At 36.0% G+C, this 18777-nt stretch overlaps 1 protein-coding gene across 1 annotated transcript in view; it reads right to left on the bottom strand.

Moving 5' to 3' along the window:
- TMEM135 (transmembrane protein 135) overlaps nt 1-18777 on the bottom strand; it is a 247594-nt gene that overhangs the window by 189282 nt on the left and 39535 nt on the right. Inside the window, exon 4 of the mRNA XM_043876380.1 lies at nt 5244-5277. Coding sequence (XP_043732315.1) covers nt 5244-5277 — 34 coding nt within the window. The remainder of the gene's footprint in view (nt 1-5243; nt 5278-18777) is intronic.

The raw sequence follows: 18777 nt of genomic DNA, 5'->3' as shown, positions 1-18777 counted from the left end.
GTCCAAAGGACTCTCAAGAGTCTTCTCCAATACCACGGTTCAAAAGCATCAATTCTTCAGTGCTCAGCTTTCTATAAGGTCCAACTCTCACATCCATACATGACTGCTGGAAAAATTATAGCTCTGACTAGATGGACCTTTGTCAGCAAAGTAATGTCTCTGCTTTTTAATATGCTGTCTAGGTTGGTCATAGCTTTTCTTCCAAGGAGCAAGTGTCTTTTAATTTTGTGGCTGGAGTCACCATCTGCAGTGATTTTGGAGCCCAAGAAAATAGTCTGTCACTGTTTCCATTGTTTCCCATCTATTTGCCATGAAGTGATGGGACTGGATGCCATGATCTTAGTTTTTTTGAATGTTGAGTTTTAAGCCAGCTTTTTTCACTCTCTTCTTTCACCTTCAAGAGGCTCTTTAGTTATTATTCACTTTCTGCCATAAGGGTGGTGTTGTCTGCATATCTGAGGTTATTGATATTTCTCTCAGCAACCTTGATTCCAACTTGTGTTTCATCCTGCCTGGCATTTCATGTGATATACTCTGCATATAAGTTAATTAAGCAGGGTGCAATATACAGCCTTGACATACTCCTTTCCCAATTTGGAACCAATCTGTTGTTCCATGTCTGGTTCTAACTGTTCCTTCTTGATCTGCTTACAGGTTTGTCAGGAGGCAGGTAAGGTGGTCTGGTAATCCCATCTCCAAGCATTTTCCACAATATGTTGTGATCCACACAGTCAAAGGCTTTAGCATAGCCAATGAAGCAGAAGTAGATATTTTTCTGGGATTCTCTTGCTTTTTCTATGATCCAACTGATGTTGGTAATTTGACATCTGGTTCTTCTGCCTTTTCTAAATCCAGCTTGAACAACTGGGAGTTCTCAGTTCACATACTATTGAAGTCTAAGTTGGAGAATTTTGAGCATTACTTTGTTAGCATGTGAAATGAGTGCAATTGCGTGTTAGTCTGAACATTCTTTGGCATAGCCCTTCTTTGCGACTGGAATGAAAACTGACCTTTTCTAGTCCTGTAGCCACTGTTGAGTTTTCCAAATTTGCCAGCACATTGAGTGCAGCATTTTCACAGCATCATCTTTTAGAATTTGAAATAGCTCAGCTGGAATTCCATTCCCTCGACTAGCTTTGTTCGTAGTGATGCTTCCTAAGGCCCACTTGACTTCACACTCCAAGACACCTGGCTCTAAGTGAGTAATCACACCATCATGGCTACCTGTGGTTACCAGGACCCTGTCACAGGGACAGGGGCTCTGGCCGCCGCAGACCTGGGAGGCGAGGCATGTGGCTAAGTCCTCTTGGAGGAGGTCACCATTAGCTCCATTACAGAGCTGCCAGGCAGACTACCCATAAACTATAAACATTAAAAAAAGTAAAATAAAACCTTCTCATTTCCCCAGCACAAAGCTAACTCCCTTTCCTAAAGTTCTTAAAACCGTACTGTCCAACCACATAGTTGACGATGAATAAACTATCATTTTAATTATTTTTTTACAGCTTGCAGGTCAATCCCAGTTCTTTTTTTAAAAACGTTTTATTTTGTATTGGGGTATAGCCAATTAACAAACAATGTTGTGATAGTTTCAGGCAAACAGGGAAGGGATTCAGCCACATATATATATGCGTCCATTCTCCCCCAAACTCCTCTCCCATCCAGGCTGCCACATAACACTGAGCAGAGTTCCATGTGATATACAGCAGGCCCTTGTTGTTTATCCATTTTAAATAGAGCAATACATTAACATTTTAAATCCAGATCTAGATAAACCTTACTGCCTCAACTAAACTATTTTCAAGAGCAGAATAATGACTTATGTATTTTTTGGTATTTGTTTAGTCACTATATCGTGTCTGCCCCTTTTTCAATCCCATGGACTATAGTCCTCCAGGCTCCTCTGTTCATGGGATGTCCTAGGCAAGAATACTGGAATGGGTTGCCACTTCCTTCTCCAGGGGATCTTCCTAACCCAGGGATCGAACCTGCATCTCCAGCATTGGCAGGCAGAGTCTCTACCACTGAGCTACCAGGGAAGACCATAGTGACTTATACTTCTGTCCAAATACACAGGAAAGTATTTTGCAATATATGTTCATTGATAAAAATAAAGACAAAGATGATAAAGATAATATGAAGCCAGTTTTCCATATTTTTCTCAGATATTCATTCAAAGGCATGGCAATGCCTTTGAAATTTTCCGGTCAAAATAACTAAGGAATGGATAACTGTCACAGCCAAAACTAACAAAATGATATTATTACTAATCAAATAGTAATTTATTGTCACCCAACATTTTTGTGGGTATATGTGTATATGTACAAAACCAACTCAGTGTAATGAGAGTATAGCCAAGAGTTAGGTGAAAAGGTATGATGACGCTCTCCAGAGAATGGTTACTTAGTACTATGAGCCATAATACTATACGGCATAGTGACAAAAGACGTCACATAACAATACACCCCCAATTTTTTATTGGGTATATAATGTGTAATGTGAATGTGCATCTATTTATGTAGGGACATTGGAAGAAAGGGAAGGGGATAAAATAACAAACACTAAAATGTTAGCAATTACTACATGGTGAAACTACAGATAACTTTTACTTTCTTTTTCATGTTTTTCTCTACTTTCTAATTCGGAAACACATACCTAACAATAAATAACTTTCTTAAAATAAAACGTCCCAACATTTAGAAATTTTGTCATTGATGTTAAAATAAGCCAACAATCTCAACTCAGTCTAGCGAGCAATATAATAGAGCTCTAGAACTTAGTTATTTCTTAGGGATAAATTCAGGCTCTGAAAATATTTCTTATCTATTCCACACTAATCACCCTCTTACTTAAATAATAGTTACACAGCAATAGTATAAATAAAAGGCTCTATTTAGAGGAAGGGGAGATGAAGATGAAAGAGAATGAAGATACTAAGACTACCATTAGTATCCCAAACATATCATATACAAATTTCTTTGAACACGTCGTCAAAAATCCATGTGTGAGGCTTTGATCTCATTCAATTTTTAAATTACAGACCTTGGCTGACAAAAGATTAAAGACCAATCTATATTTTGCACTTCTGAAAAGCTTTTCTAATACTGAAATTTATTAATCTGGACATAAAAAGTACAAATCTACTTAACAGACAAATGTTATTCCCCACACACAAAAAGTTTCACATTTAGAAAGAACTAGAGATTCAAAGGTTTATTCTAGATTGCAAATGCTATCAAAACAACATAGTACAGCCCCTCTGGAAAACAGTTTATCAGTTTCTTTAAAAACTAACCATTCAACTACCATACAACCTGGCAACTGCAGTCCAGGGCATTTATCCCAGAGAAATAAAAACTCCTGTTTACACAAAAACTTGCATGTGAATATTTATAGCATCTTTATTTGTAATAGCCAAAACGTGGAAGCAAGCCAGATGTTCTTCAATAGGTGAACCGTTAAATAAACTAGTATATCCATACCATGGTACACTTACTCGGCAATAAAAAGGAATGAACTACTGATATGCCCAACAACTTGAATCAATCTCCAGAAAACAGCTAATGACAAAAAATATGTACTATATAATTCTATTTATAAAACATTCTTGAAATGACTATAGAGATGAACAATAAATTAGTGGCTACCAGAGGTTGGGCAATAGTAGGGAAAGGTCAGAGGTAAGTACTGGGTTGGCCAAAAAGTTTGTTCAGGTTTTTCTGTAAAATTTTAGGAAAAACTCAAACTTTTTAGCCAACCCAATAAATGTAGCTACAAAACAGCAACATGAAGAAAATGTTCTCTACCTTGACTATAGTAAATATCAATGCAAATATCCTACTTTTGATCTACTATAGTTTTGTAAGATACTACTATTAAGGGAAACTGTGTAGAGAGTACGTGAGATCTATTATTTCTTACAACTGTATAGGAATCTATGATTATTTCAAAATAAAAAGCTTAATCTTAAAAAAACAGTATTTTTAGGGCATCTTCCAACATTGATTATATCAATCAAAATCAAATATCTTCTCTCCAGGAATTTCTAGTCTAAACCAGGGAACACAAAAAGTTTGTGGAAATTTACTTAGAATTTAAGAAAAGTATATAAATACATATAGTATTTGGGTATTAAAGTATGACCATGTGGGCATATAAAAAAGCATGTTCACAACTAAAAGGAAAACAAACAGATTAAAACTCAAATCCATTCCAGGTATGCAGATGTAGTATTTTTAAGCTCTTTACAAAATAAGAAAGGAAAGCAGCATCTAGAACAGTTTAGTGCTGCTATTATGGTCTCCATAGCACCCTATAATTCATCTTTCAGTCCTTTTCAAACATTATTATTTCTACCGTGACTTTTCCACTAGACAGCAAACTCCATAAACACAAAGACCGTCTTCATCTTGCCTTCTAGCACATAGCACAGTAACTTACAAAGAGCAAAAATTAAATATTTCAAAACTGAAATAAGTTGCTAAATGTAACCCTGAACTACAGTCTCCTCTGTTACAGAACTCAAAAACCTATCCTTAGGTAAACAAATAATTATTTATCTTTCCTTAGTTGAATTTTTCAATGTTGCCTACAATTTCTGTGAAACAACTTTAAAAGCTTTTAATACACATATGCTTTTAAAATATGAGCTTGACAATGAAAATCATATACCCTGAATATATATCTACTGGAAAGAGTATTAAGACAACATTAAATTCAATTCTAAAAACTTAAGAAAGTTTTTAGAAGCCTAGACTATCATATTATTAAATATATTCAGTATTCAAAAATAGAATCAATGCTATTTTGAAACCCAGGAAAACTGTACATCATAAAAGCTTATCCTTAAATCATTCTTCCCGTAAGAAGTTAGCAATAGAAGCAGAATGAAATGAAATGAAAGATACATAGAGAGAGGATACAGATATAGATATGCACACTACCAAATACGAAGACCTAAGCTTAAAAGAAAAAAGAATCATGAAGAACACAGGGCAGTGAATCTATTATCCTCCTGAAATAAGTACAATTCAGTCATATAATTTAATAGGAATAAACCAGAGAGCATCAAAGCTATTTTAAACATTTAAGTCTATCCTTTAAAACAAAGACAGACAACATTCTCAAATTTAAATACGTTTCCTTTTTTTAAGGGAATTTTATTCAAAAAACAAAAAAGGTTAAAAAAAAAAAAGGGGGGGCATGGGTAAACCTCAAAAGCAAAAAAAAAAAAATTTACTTACCAAGTTGGCCATATAAATTGTGAGCAGCCCTCTCCTGCAAATAATTTTAAGAAGAAAGAGGGTGAGACTAAACACAAATTTGACTTAATAATCACTTCATCATTTTTTTTAGAAATGTATCAAACCAATTATCAGGAGTGGTGGGAAAGGAGTAGATTATGCAGAATTAAGCTTTTAGTACTGTAATAGTTAGCTGTATAAATCAGTTCTACAAGTCATTCTGTTTGGCAGTCATTAAATATTCTGTTTAGTGCTTGTTAATTAAAATTCTTTAAAATTACTATTGCCTGGGACTTCCCTGGTAGTCTACTGGTAGAATCCATCTTCCAATACAGGCAATGTGGGTTCGATCCCTGGTCAGGGGACTAACATCCCACCTGCTGCAGGGCAACTAAGCCCACACACCATGACTACTGAGCCCATACACCACAGCTAGAGAGCCCACACGCTGCAACATAAACCCAGCACAGCCAAAATCTTCAAAGAATTAAAAACATACAGTCAAAGCTCTAACATTTCTTAAAAAAAAAAAATTACTATTGACTAGTAATTGCTAATCAGACCTATTGTAAAGATCATATATCTAACATAATAAACTAACACAGTGGTAAATGCATGTCAATTACATCTCAATTTTTAAATTTACTGACACTTTAGGTGGGAGGGGGGATCGGGATGGGGAATAAGTGTAAATCTATGGCTGATTCATATCAATGTATGACAAAACCCACTGAAATGTTGTGAAGTAATTAGCCTCCAACTAATAAAAAAATTAAAAAAAAAAAAAAAATTTACTGACACTTTATTAATAGGAAGAGAGGTACAATTTGCTATTAGTTTATCTTTATGTTAGAGAATTCTAAACTTAATGAAGAATCCTAGCAAATTCATCTTGCCAAGAAGTCAAGGCCATAACAATTGTAACTAAATGTAAATTTATTGTTAAAAAATCAGGTCTTCTATCATTTTACACATAACGCAACTGTTCATTAGACATTGTTACAAATCACACTAAATCACCTTGCTTTAATTTCATTGTTAAGTGAAAAGTCAGGTACTAAGTGAGCTTTTTAACATCAAAGGACAAACAAAAGCTCTGTAAACACTTGTTTTACAGAAAAACTACATATTTACTAAATGCATAATCACTCTTACCTAAAAAGAATTCACCTAGAAACTCAAAGATAAGGACAATTTTATGCCCTTATAACTTTAACTTGAACACTGCACATGAGACCATAAATGATGCACATCTCTCTAATAAAGAAGTCTTTAATATTTAAAGCTTTCCAGGGCAGGGCTCAAATAAACTCTGAAAATCATAGAAACATATCTGAGTTTCAATAATGAACGTTTTTAGTACTCAAAGAAACAATTACTTTGTAACATAAAAAAGTAAGAATATCAAATCAATTTCATTTCAATATCATGCTAGATCTTGATATTAACATCATCAATCAATCTTCTTGATGTCAGATCCAGTCATACAAAACCTTGATTGTTTATCACTTAAAATGGCTTAACAGGATTTTCAATTTACTAAAGCCATATGGAGGCAGTATGATATAACTGAATAATGCTAAAGCGAAGTTAAGAAATCAGGGTTCCAGTTAACTTCCTCTGGTACTCTAGTTTTGTCATTAAAATGAGGGAACTAGTTATCTAACTTATATTTTTAAATATAAAAACTATTTTTTAAAAAACTTAACATTTATCACTAATATATAAAATATAACATTGGGTCCATCCTGGTTGAAAGGAGGCGGCGCCCTAAGCATACCCACTGGGCCATGCCCCCAGCAATGTCCCTCTTCAGCAGGTCCTAATGTACCTTAGCAGAACAACAGAATTCCACTGCTCCTCTAAAAATGAATTTCAAAATCAGTGATAAGATGATTTGTAAGGTCCCTTTTAGGTCTTCTTTTCTATGATTTATACATATCAATTGAAATTGTTCTTACTAACCCTTACCAATCTTTAGTTCCTACCAAATTCTAAATCAAAGATGTTCTAACAGTACTTAATTTAAACAAATCATATCAAGAAAAATTAGGGTAACATCATCATCTAAGAGTCACACATACATGGAAAAGCTAAATGCTTCTCAAGGATTTACCTGTTCTTATCAATTGCTGGTTACATATGAACAAAAAAATAGTATTCTTCATTACAAAACCAAAGTAAAGATATTTCTGTAATTTCAGTGGTAATGCCTGAAAATACATTTCACTATGGAGTGAAATTAAGACGCTTGCTCCTTGGAAGAAAAGCTATGACAAACTAGACAATGTGTTAAAAAGCAGAGACATTACTTTGCCAACAAAGGTTCATCTAGTCAAAGCTATAGTTTTTCCAGCAGTCATGTATGGATGTGACAGTTGGACCATATAGAAGGCTAAGCACCAAAGAACCGATGCTTTTGAGCTGTGGGGTGGAGAAAACGCTTGAGAGTCCCTTAGACTGCAAGGAGATCCAATCAGTCAACCCTAAAGGAAATCAGTCCTGAATGTTCATTGGAAGGACTGATGATAAAGCTGAAGCTCCAATACTTTGGCCACCTGATGTGAAGAGCTGATTCATTAGAAAAGACCCTCATGATGAGAAAGATTGAAGGCAGGAAGAGAAGGGGACGACAGAAGATGAGATGGTTAGATGGCATCACCGATGAGATGGACTTGAGTTTGAGCAAGCTCCGGGAGACGGTGAAGGACCAGGAAGCCTAGCGTGCTGCAGTCCGTGGGGTCGCAAAGAGTCAGACACAAGTGAGTGACTGAACAACAACAATGAAGTGAACTAATATATGATGCTATCTTCAAAAACATTTATTCCACTAATTTCATTCTGTCTCTGATAATAACAGCAACCCAACTCTAGAATCATCACTAGCTTCCATCTATAACTGTTTATCTTTACTGAGCAAAGATGATCTCATTTAATCGCTAAATTTTCACAGACCTGCAATAGTACCTGGCATCTAACAGACACTAAACAGATGGTAGAATTACTAAGCAAAGTGTTACTAGGAATCCAGTCATATAAGAAGGAATACATTATAGACATATATTGTAGAAATATAATCACGAAAGACAACCACTAGACAGAGGGAGGACTGACTAATGACACTAATTTATTAGCAAGCAAAAACATGATCCATTTGTATAAAATTTAATAATTTACACAGTATAATTAATATTTTGAAATCAGATTTTATCCTCTCAGTAGTTACACAAAGTATAAAGCAGACACTATCATCCTTACTCTGTTAAAAACCAAGAATCAGAGAAGTGGTTTATTCAAAAATATGAAGGCAGCAGAAAGCAAGTTCTTCCGACTCAAGTTTCACATTCTTTCCAAGGTACTGCTTCTACAGTAGAAAATCTTTACTAAGTTATCTTTCAGTCCTAAACTTCACTGATTTGTTTAACATGGTATCCCAGCAGGCTTCTGTGCAGCGAGGGTAAAGAAAGCCTTGACACAGTCTATCTATCAGTAAAAAGCCGAGGATGTATTGCTATTAGGGTACTTGAGACTATTACGGTCTCAAGCTTCAATCTGTTGTTGTTGTTAGTTGCTCAGTCGTGTCCGACACTTTGTGACCCATAAACTGTAGCCTGGCAGGCTCCTCTGTCCATGAGATTTCCCAGGCAAGGATACTGTATCGTTTGCCATTTCCTTCTCCAGGGGATCTTCCTGATCCAGAGATCCAACCCACGTCTCCTACACTGGCAGGCAGATTCTTTACCCACTGAGCCACCTGGGAAGCCCCAAGTTTCAATTCACCATTTCCAAATAATGAGGAAGATCACCTCCTCCTCAGCTTTATCTGAACTCCAACCCAAAGCTAACAGCCTCAAGAATGAGAGGACGGTATTTTATTTGGCAGGTTAGAATATCAGAACAGTAATTTATTTTATCACTTCTCCAGAGATGGTCAGTATTACAGGAAACAGATAAGTTGATTAAATACCATTTTATTATTTAACACTTGACTGTATCTAGCCTAAGTCTGAAGACAAACAAGTCACGCCCTTCCTAGTGAGTAAATTCTCTCTGGAAACCAAGTTACACATTAAAACACTGCTACAACAGTGACAGGGAAGTGGGGAGATGTCAGTTAGAAAAAAAGTGGGCCTAGAGAAGGGCTGGGGCCAAGGAGGACAATAACTTTTTAAACTTCACAGGAGGCTCTGATACACAAATACTTCCATTCTTCTAATCTAATCACTAGATTAGAAGACTGGTGAAACTCGATGAATAAGCAGCCTAAAGTTAGTCAAGTATTTCTTTCAACCACAGTTAAGCTTTATTTATTTATTTTTTTTTGATGGGGAAAGGAGGTAAATCTTTTAAACTTCCATTAAAAATGTAAATGGGTGTGTACATCAAGGGGTACTATCTAAAAAAGTATTAAGAACCACTGTTAAGAACTGTGCAATCAGAGTATCACTATTCCTTATGGGGAAATATTAAAATAATTAAATTTTCGTAACATCTCAGTAGCATAAAAGGTATCCTCACATTCTACTGAAATTTCAAGGATTATCTTCTAATGACATTATTTTGTCTAATTAGATGGACAATAATGCTTTTTATTTTCTGGAAACTTTAGTGTAAATATTCTTTAGTTAACTTCCTCAAACTTCTGAATGACACTGTATATAACACATTTCATAACTAAGGTCACTAGGGAATATAGTAGGAATAGTGTAACTTCTAAATATTTATATATACATATAAAATATGCCTGTGTTCAATGGATAAGGAGAAATTAGAGATTAAAGAAAAACAAAGTGAATGTTCCTAAACACTGTAAGTTTACCAAGAGATTTTATTTAATCATTTCAGAAAGTCTTTCAAATTAAATAGAATTTCATTTGTCAAAATATTTCAGAACAGTATAAAATACTTCTTTAAGGTACAGGAATGGGTAAGACAAACTTCTAGTCCAGAGAAAGAGTTCATAATTATATTCTATGGTATACAGTGGATAATAGAGAGGTAAGATTTTTCAGAAGACTGCAAGGTAATCTCATTTTCTTCCTGTGAACATGACACTGAAACTTGAAGATACCAAGAATTTACAGGCCAGTTTATAGGTATTCTTTTACCCACATAGTACATAGTTGATTCCTTTTGGTCACATCTGCTTAGGAGTTTCATAATTACAACAGTGTAATTTAACAACTTAAACCATGAATATGCTTAGAATAAATACCCAATTCTGATACTTTAATCCATGTCCTTCTTTGAGCACCCTGCAGTTTTAACTTATCTAAACTAATACTAAATATCAAAGCAAATCCACAACTACTCTACAAAACAAAATCCATCAGAACAACTTCTTTCTGAACCACAAACAAAGGACTTCCTAGAAAAAGAAAGAGAAGACTAGTTCTTAACAGCCCACCTAGGGATAAACTAGATGCTACCAAAGCTTCCTGCTGAGTTACTAAGATCACAGTTCTTCGTGGCACAAATTTTTTAAGCAACCCTGGAAACAACTTCAAAGCTTCGCAGAACCCCATAATGATGCGATTAAGATTTAAGTAAGCTGCCCTCTTAGAAGGTGTTAGGAACTAGCTGGCAAAGCATGTTTAATTCTGTAGATAGAAGGAGACTGAGAAAGATGGAGAGATGGATGGCTGGGTGGATGGATGAATAAAAGGATGGATGAGTTGGAGAGAAGGAGAAAAAAGTGACGAAATAAATTTAAACCAATATAGATGAAAACATATTCATGAATATAGTTAGATTTTCACTTATATATCTATACCTATATATATACACACACACACATATATATCCATCATATGTATGTGTGTGTATATATAACCACGTTGTATGTTTGTACATCATTAAATGCTTTTTTTAAAAAAGTGATTATACAATTGAGTACAAAGCATATAACTTTAGTAAAGATTTCATTATTGAATAGAGCTTCAGAGATTAAAAAATTTAAATTATCACAATTTGCTAATTTGGAAAAAACTGCTAATCCTCCACATTCTTTTTCTTCTATCCTTTCTAATATATTACTGATATTTACTTTTAAAAGGATGAACTAAGAACTGATCAATTAATTTAAAATTTGGTTCAAAACTGATTCCTTAAAGGTTGCTATTTCCCAACTTCTAACCTCAGACTCCCTATTCTGAGCTTTGAGACTCTAATCTCCAATAGCTTCAATAATCACCAACAGGAGGAAACCTCCGATTTTATTTATATAACCACCATGCTTTTCCTGAATCTAGACTCACACTTCAAGCTGCCTACTGGCCACCTCCAACAACATTATCATTGACCTTCTTTGGGAACTAAAGGCATAATTATAAATTCCTCTTCCTTAAATGCTATAATATTAATATGTTTCATTTGGGGCTAGATGTAATAATTTTAAAATACACTTATCTTCAACCTTTGTAAATTACTTATATAAAACATACACAAGCAAATTTTTTAGCTTTATTTCTTTATAAGTTGTTTTATAGTGTATCTTAGTTTTAAAAAGTCTAGGAGATAACTTTCTACCAGATTCTACTCAGTAATCTGAGTAGATTACTCAGGTATCTTGATGTTTAATGAAATCTTAAGAAAAATTTGTTGCTAAATGAAAAATGTTTTCAAAGCAAGTAAGACCATTGTTAAATTTTGCACAATTCCAGATAAACAGAGACTAGACTTTCTTAAAGTAAGATACACTATGAAACTTATAAAGAAACAAAGCTAAAAGATTTGCTTTTCTATGTTTTATTGTTAAAGTCAAAAATGTTTTTTAAACCTGCATTTTAAAAAGTAAGTCACTAGCTTCTGAACAATACTATAAAATTTAATTTTAAAGTTTTTAATTAGACCCCAAACCATTTGTGCTTGATGTACATATATACACACAACACTTTAAAAAAAAGAAGAAGAAGACCTTAGAGCTATTTCCAGGTTTTTTTTTAATTGCATCATCTAATAAAGAACAGAACTAAATCAACACCTGTCACAAAAAGTTCAACTACTAAACAATCACATCAAGATAAGGATCACTTTTTCTTCAGAAACCATGGGATAATACTCATAAAGAAGTTAAAATTCTAGAGAGAGAGAGAGAAGTCACTCAGTCAAGTCTGACTATTTGAGACCCCATGGACTGTAGCCTACCAGGCTCCTCCATCCATGCAATTTTTCAGGCAAGAGTACTGCAGTGGGTTGCCATTTTCTTCTCCAGGGGATCTTCCTGACCCAGGGATAGAACTCAGGTCTCCTGGCATTGCAAGCAGACACTTTACAGGCTGAGCCACCAGGGAAGCCTCAAATTCTAATCAGCCTCTAATTCTAATCTAAACAGAGTAAATCCACTCCAACTAATATTTAGAACAAGCCATAATCTAGGGCAAATTTTCTATGAATCCCTAGTGTCTGTGAATAAAATACTAGTGCAATAGCTCACTTAAATAAATAAAAACAGAAAGCTTAAAAAACAGTTTACTATCAAATGTTAAAAGGAGAATAGGAAATAAACTACTTCCAGGAAACCTCTTTATGCCTTAAGGAGTTATAGCTTTTAATGTCAATAACACAATTTTATTTTGGTACTATCATGGTATTTAAATAAATGTTGCTCTTCAAAAAAGAATTTGACTTTTTGGAAAAACTTAAAAAAGAAATAAATACATAAAAATGGAATTCTTAAAAAAAAATTCTTCTTCCAGTTTACAGTTTACATATAAGGAGCCTGGAAGTGATCACTTAGCCCTAAAACCAAGTAAAAAACTGAACAAATGGAAAAGTCAACTTCCACAAGAGAAGTAAGGTCACACTGCGAACTGCTGCCCCCTGCACTGCAGAAACTGCCAGCAGATACCGAGAACGATCCTGTAACAGAGCACAAACTCACACGCTGAAGCCTCTGGGGAGCGAGAGTCAGAAGAGGCCCATCTGCACTGTAACCGACACGCAGCAGGAGGTTCACTAGGGGAGTCAGGATAGACAGAGGGAGGCACAGCCTGAGAGGAAAAATTCCACAGGTATCGGTCTCAAGGGGGCCCCACACTTTTGTGAGTCTTACCTCCAGGAGCTTGCCTGTAACATCTTATAGAAAAACCTGAATGAACGTTTTTACCAATCCAATAGATAAAACATTCAATTAAAACCACAAAAGGCAGAATAAGACTGGAAGATAAAAATCAGAACAAAGAACAAAGGCAACAAAGAAAGAACAGTAACAAATATGGTAGAAATCAATCCAACTATATCAATAATCACTTCGCTAGGTATGTGTATGCTCAGTCATGTCTGACTCTGCAACCCCACTGACTATACAGACTGCCTGTCTCCTCTGTCCATGGAATCTTCTAGGCAAGAATATTGGAGTGGGTTGCCATTTTATACTTCAGGGGATCTTCCTGACCTAGGGATCCAACGCACGTCTCTGAGGTCTCCTGCATTGGCAGGTGGGTTCTTTGTCACTGCACCAATTACTCTGAATGACAGTTAAAAGATTGTCAAAGCTGATCTAAAACATAACCCAATTATATGTCAAATACAAGAAACCTACTTTAAATATATATATACATAGAGATTAAAGTAAATAAGCATGAAGAAATGCCCCACAACATACATATATCATCAAGGAAATGCAAATTAAAACAACAATGAGATACGACTACACACATATTAGGAATGCCAAAATTCAGATACTACTAAATGCTGGTGAAGACATTGAACAACAGGACCAATGAGGATACAAAATGGCCCAGACCCTCTGGAAGACAGTAGGCAGTTTCATACAAAATTAAACAAACTCTTAGTACATGATCTAGCAATCACAACCCTTAGTAATCATCCAAAGGAATTGAAAATTTATGTCTACATAAAAACCTGCACCTGAAGGTTTACAGTAGCTTTATCCATAATTACCAAAACTTGGAAGCCATCAAGATGTCTGTCAGTAGATCAATGGATAAATAAACCAGTACATCCAGACCACGGAATATTATTCAGTTCCAAAAAGAAATGACCCATCAAGCCATGAAAAGACATGGGGGAAACTTAACCACATATCACTAAGTAAAAGATGTTAATCTGAAAAACCAACATACTGTATGATTCCAACTATACAACATTCTAGAAAAGATATAACCATGGAGACAGTTAGATTGGTGGTTACTAGGGGTTGAGGGGAGAGGGATTAATACACAAGCACAGAGGACTTTTAAGACAGTGAAATTCCTCTGCAAGATCCTATAATAGTCTATATGTGTCCTTATACATTTGTCCAAACCCATAAATGTACAAAACCAAGAACCCTAATGTAAATCATAAATTTGGACTGATAGTGACATGTCTACATATGTGCATCGATTGTAACAAATGTGCCACTCTGTTGGGTGATATTGATAATTAGGGAGGCTGTAAGGGATAGGCTACCCACTCCAGTATTCTTGGGTTCCCCTGGTGGTTCAGACAGTAAAGAATCCACCTGCAGTGTGAGAGACCCAGGTTCGAACCATGGGTTAGGAAGATCCCCTGGAGGAGGGCATGGCAACCCACTCCAGTATTCTTGCTTGGAGAATCCCCATGGACAGAGGAGCCTGGCGGGCTACAGTCCCTGGGGTCACAAAGAGTCAGTCATGGCTGAGCAACTAAGCCACAGCACATCACATCCATGTGCAGGGATCTGGATATATGAAAAATCATTATACTTTCCATATAATTTTGCTTTGAACCTAAAACTCCTGCCCCCAAAATATAGTCATTTTAAAAAGGGAATGGAGGAGATTTTTTTTTTTAAATAACATATAGTGTCACCATCTAAAAAAAAAAAAAAAAAATCAAACAATGGAAAAGAATGCAGGAAAAGGAACAGAGAAAGAAAAAAAGAAGAAAAATAATAATAAAACAGTGGATCTAATCTAGACACATCATAATAAATATACCAAATGTTAATGGCTAATTAATCTAATTAAAAGACAAAAATTAGCAAAAATAGATTTAAAACACCAAGACCCAGGGAATTCCTTGGCAGTCGAGTGGTAAGGATTCAGTTTTCACTGCAATGGGCCTGGGTTCGGTACCAAGTCAGGGAAACTACGATCCCCCAAGTCACGTGGCTTGGCCAAAAAATAACTTTTTAATTTTTAAATATAAAGTTTTAAAAATTAAAAAATAAAAATCCAAGACCTAATTGCATGTTATCTACAAAAATCACATTTCAAGTACAAAACTAAGGGATTGGAAATTAACTGGAAAGAAATTCAATACAATGCAAGAAGACGGCTGGAGTGGTTATAGCAATACCAAATAAAATAGAATTCAGAGCAAAGGGAATTATCTGAGCTATAGACAAACATCTTATATTGATAACAAGTTCAATTTATCATTGAAGAAATGACAACCATAAATGTGTATACACTAAACTGACAGCATTAAAGTGAGAACCAGACAAATCCAGATCAACAGAACGGAGATTTTAATATCTTTCTCTCAGCAAATAATAAAACTAGACAAAAAATTTAGTAACAATATAGATCGGTAGTTTTCAACAAAGGAGGGATTTATCCCATGGGGATAACTGTACTCATCTCACACACTAGTAACCTAATGCTCAAAATTCTCCAAGCCAGGCTTCAACAATACATGAATCATGAACTTCCAGATGTTCAAGATGTTCAAGCTGGATCAAGAAAAGGCAGAGGAGGCAGAGATCAAACTGCCAACATCGGCTGGATCATCAAAAAAGCAAAAGAGTTCCAAAAAAATATCTACTTCTGCTTTATTGACTATGCCAAAGCTTTTGACTGTGTGGATTACAACAAACTGGAAAATTCTGAAAGAGATGGGAATACCAGAGCACCTGACCTGCCCCTTGAGAAATCTATACACAGATCAAGAAGCAACAGTTAGAACTAGACATGGAACAACAGACTGGTTCCAAATTGGGAAAGGAGTACGTCAAGGCTGTATATGTCACCCTGCTTATTTTACTTATATGCAGAGTACATCATGAGAAATGCCAGGCTGGGTGAAGCACAAGTTGCAATCATGATTGCCAGGAGAAATATCAATAACCTCAAACATGCAGATGACATCACCCTTATGTCAGAAAGCGAAGAATTAAAGAGCCTCTTGATGAAAGTGAAAGAGGAGACTGAAAAAGTTGGCTTGAAGCTCAAATATTCAGAAAACTAAGATCATGGCATCTGGTCCCATCACTGCATGGCAAATAGATGGGGAAACAATGGAAACAGTGAGAGACTTTATTTTCTTGGGCTCCAAAATCACTGCAGATGGTGACGGCAGCCATGAAATGAAAAGACGCTTGCTCCTTGGAAGAAAAGTTATGACCAAACTAGACAGCATATTAAAAAGCAAAGACATCACTTTGCCAACAAAGTCTGTCTAGTCAAAGCTATGGTTTTTCCAGTAGTCATGTATGGATGTGAGAGCTGGATTATAAAGAAAGCTGAGCACCAAAGAATTGATACTTTTGAACTGTGATGTTGGAGAAGACTCTTGAGAGTCCCTTGGACTGCAAGGAGATCCAACCAGTCCATCCTAAAGGAGATCAGTCCTGGGTGTTTATTGGGAGGACTGACGCTGAAGCTGAAACTCCAATACTTTGGCCACCCTGATGCGAAGAACTGACTCATTGGAAAAGACCCTGATGCTGGGAAAGATTGAAGGTGGGAGGAGAAGGGGATGACAGAGGATGAGATGGCTGGATGGCATCACCAACTCAATGGACATGAGTTTGAGTAAGCTCCAGGAGTTGGTGATAGACAGGGGAGGCCTCTCCAGGTGCCCGTCACTATGGAGAAATTTCATCTTTAACCTAGATGTTTTATCATCAGTGCTCGGAGAAGTCTTGAGGCTACCGTAAGAATAAGACTGAAAACCAGAGGCAGGAGGCTTAACTCCAAATTCTGAGAACATCAGAGAACTCCTGAATCCAGGGAACATTAATCAATAGGAGCTCATCAAAATCCTCCATACCTATGCTGAAACCAAGCACCACCCAAGGGCCAACAAGTTCCAGAGCAAGACATACCACGCAAATTCTCCAGCAACACAGGAACATAGCCCTGAGCCTCAATATACAGGCTGACCAAAGTCACACCAAATCCACTGACATCCCAAAACTCACTACTGGACACTTCATTGCACTTCAGAGAGAAGAAATCCAGTTCCACCCACCAGAATACCGACACAAGCTTCCCTAACCAGGAAATCAAGCCACCCATCCAACCCCACCCACAACGAGGAACCTCCACAATAAAGAGGAACCACAAACTGCCAGAATACAGAAAGGCCACCCCAAACACAGCAAAATAAACAAGATGAAAAGGCAGAGAAATACCCAGCAGGTAAAGGAACTGGGTAAATGCCCACCAAACCAAACAAAAGAGGAAGAGAGAGGGAATCCACTTGATAAAGAATTCCAAAGAATGATAGTGAAAATGATCCAAAATCTTGAAAACAAAATGGAGTTACAGATAAATAGCCTGGAGTCAAGGATTGAGAAGATGCAAGAAAGGTTTAACAAGGACCTAGAAGAAATAAAAAACAGTCAATATATAATGAATAATGCAACAAATGAGATCAAAAACACTCTGGAGGGAACCAACAGTAGAATAACGGAGGCAGAAGATAGGATAAGTGAGGTAGAAGATAGAATGGTAGAAATATATGAAACAGAGAGGAAAAAAGAAAAACGAATTAAAAGAAATGAGGACAACATCAGAGACCTCTGGGACAATGTTAAACGCCCCAACATTTGAATCATAGGAGTCCCAAAAGAAGAAGACAAAAAGAAAGACCGTGAGAAAATACTTGAGGAGATAATAGTTGAAAAATTTCCCTAAAATGGGGAAGGAAATAATCACCCAAGTCCAAGAAACCCAGAGAGTCCCAAACAGGATAAACCCAAGGCAAGACACATATTAATAAAATTAACAAAGGTAAAACACAAAGAACAAATATTAAAAGCAACAAGGGAGAAACAATAACACACAAGGGATTCCCATAAGGATAACAGCTGATCTTTCAATAGAAACTCTTTCGGCCAGGAGGAAATGGCAGGACATACTTAAAGTGATGAAAGAAAATACCCTACAGCCCAGATTTCTCTACCCAGCAAGGATCTCATTCAAATATGAAGGAGAAAACAAAAGCTTCACAGACAAGCAAAAGCTGAGAGAATTCAGCACCACCAAATCAGCTCTTCAACAAATGCTAAAGGATCTTCTCTAGACAGGAAACACAAAAAGGGGGTATAAACTCAAACCCAAAACAATAAAGTAAATGGCAACGGGATCATACTTATCAATAATTACGTTAAATGTAAATGGGCTGAATGCCCCAACCAAAAGACAAAGACTGGCTGAATGCATACAAAAACAAGACCCCTATATATGTTGTCTACAAGAGACCCACCTTGAAACAAGGGACACATACAGACTGAAAGTGAAGGGCTGGAAAAAGATATTCCATGCAAATAGAGAACAAAAGAAAGCAGGAGTAGCAATACTCATATCAGATAAAATAGACT

This window comes from Cervus elaphus, chromosome 2, assembly GCF_910594005.1.
Source record: "Cervus elaphus chromosome 2, mCerEla1.1, whole genome shotgun sequence".
Taxonomy (NCBI): domain Eukaryota; kingdom Metazoa; phylum Chordata; class Mammalia; order Artiodactyla; family Cervidae; genus Cervus; species Cervus elaphus.
The sequence above is the reverse complement of the archived record's forward strand: the minus strand, read 5'-3'. Positions and strand labels throughout refer to the sequence as shown.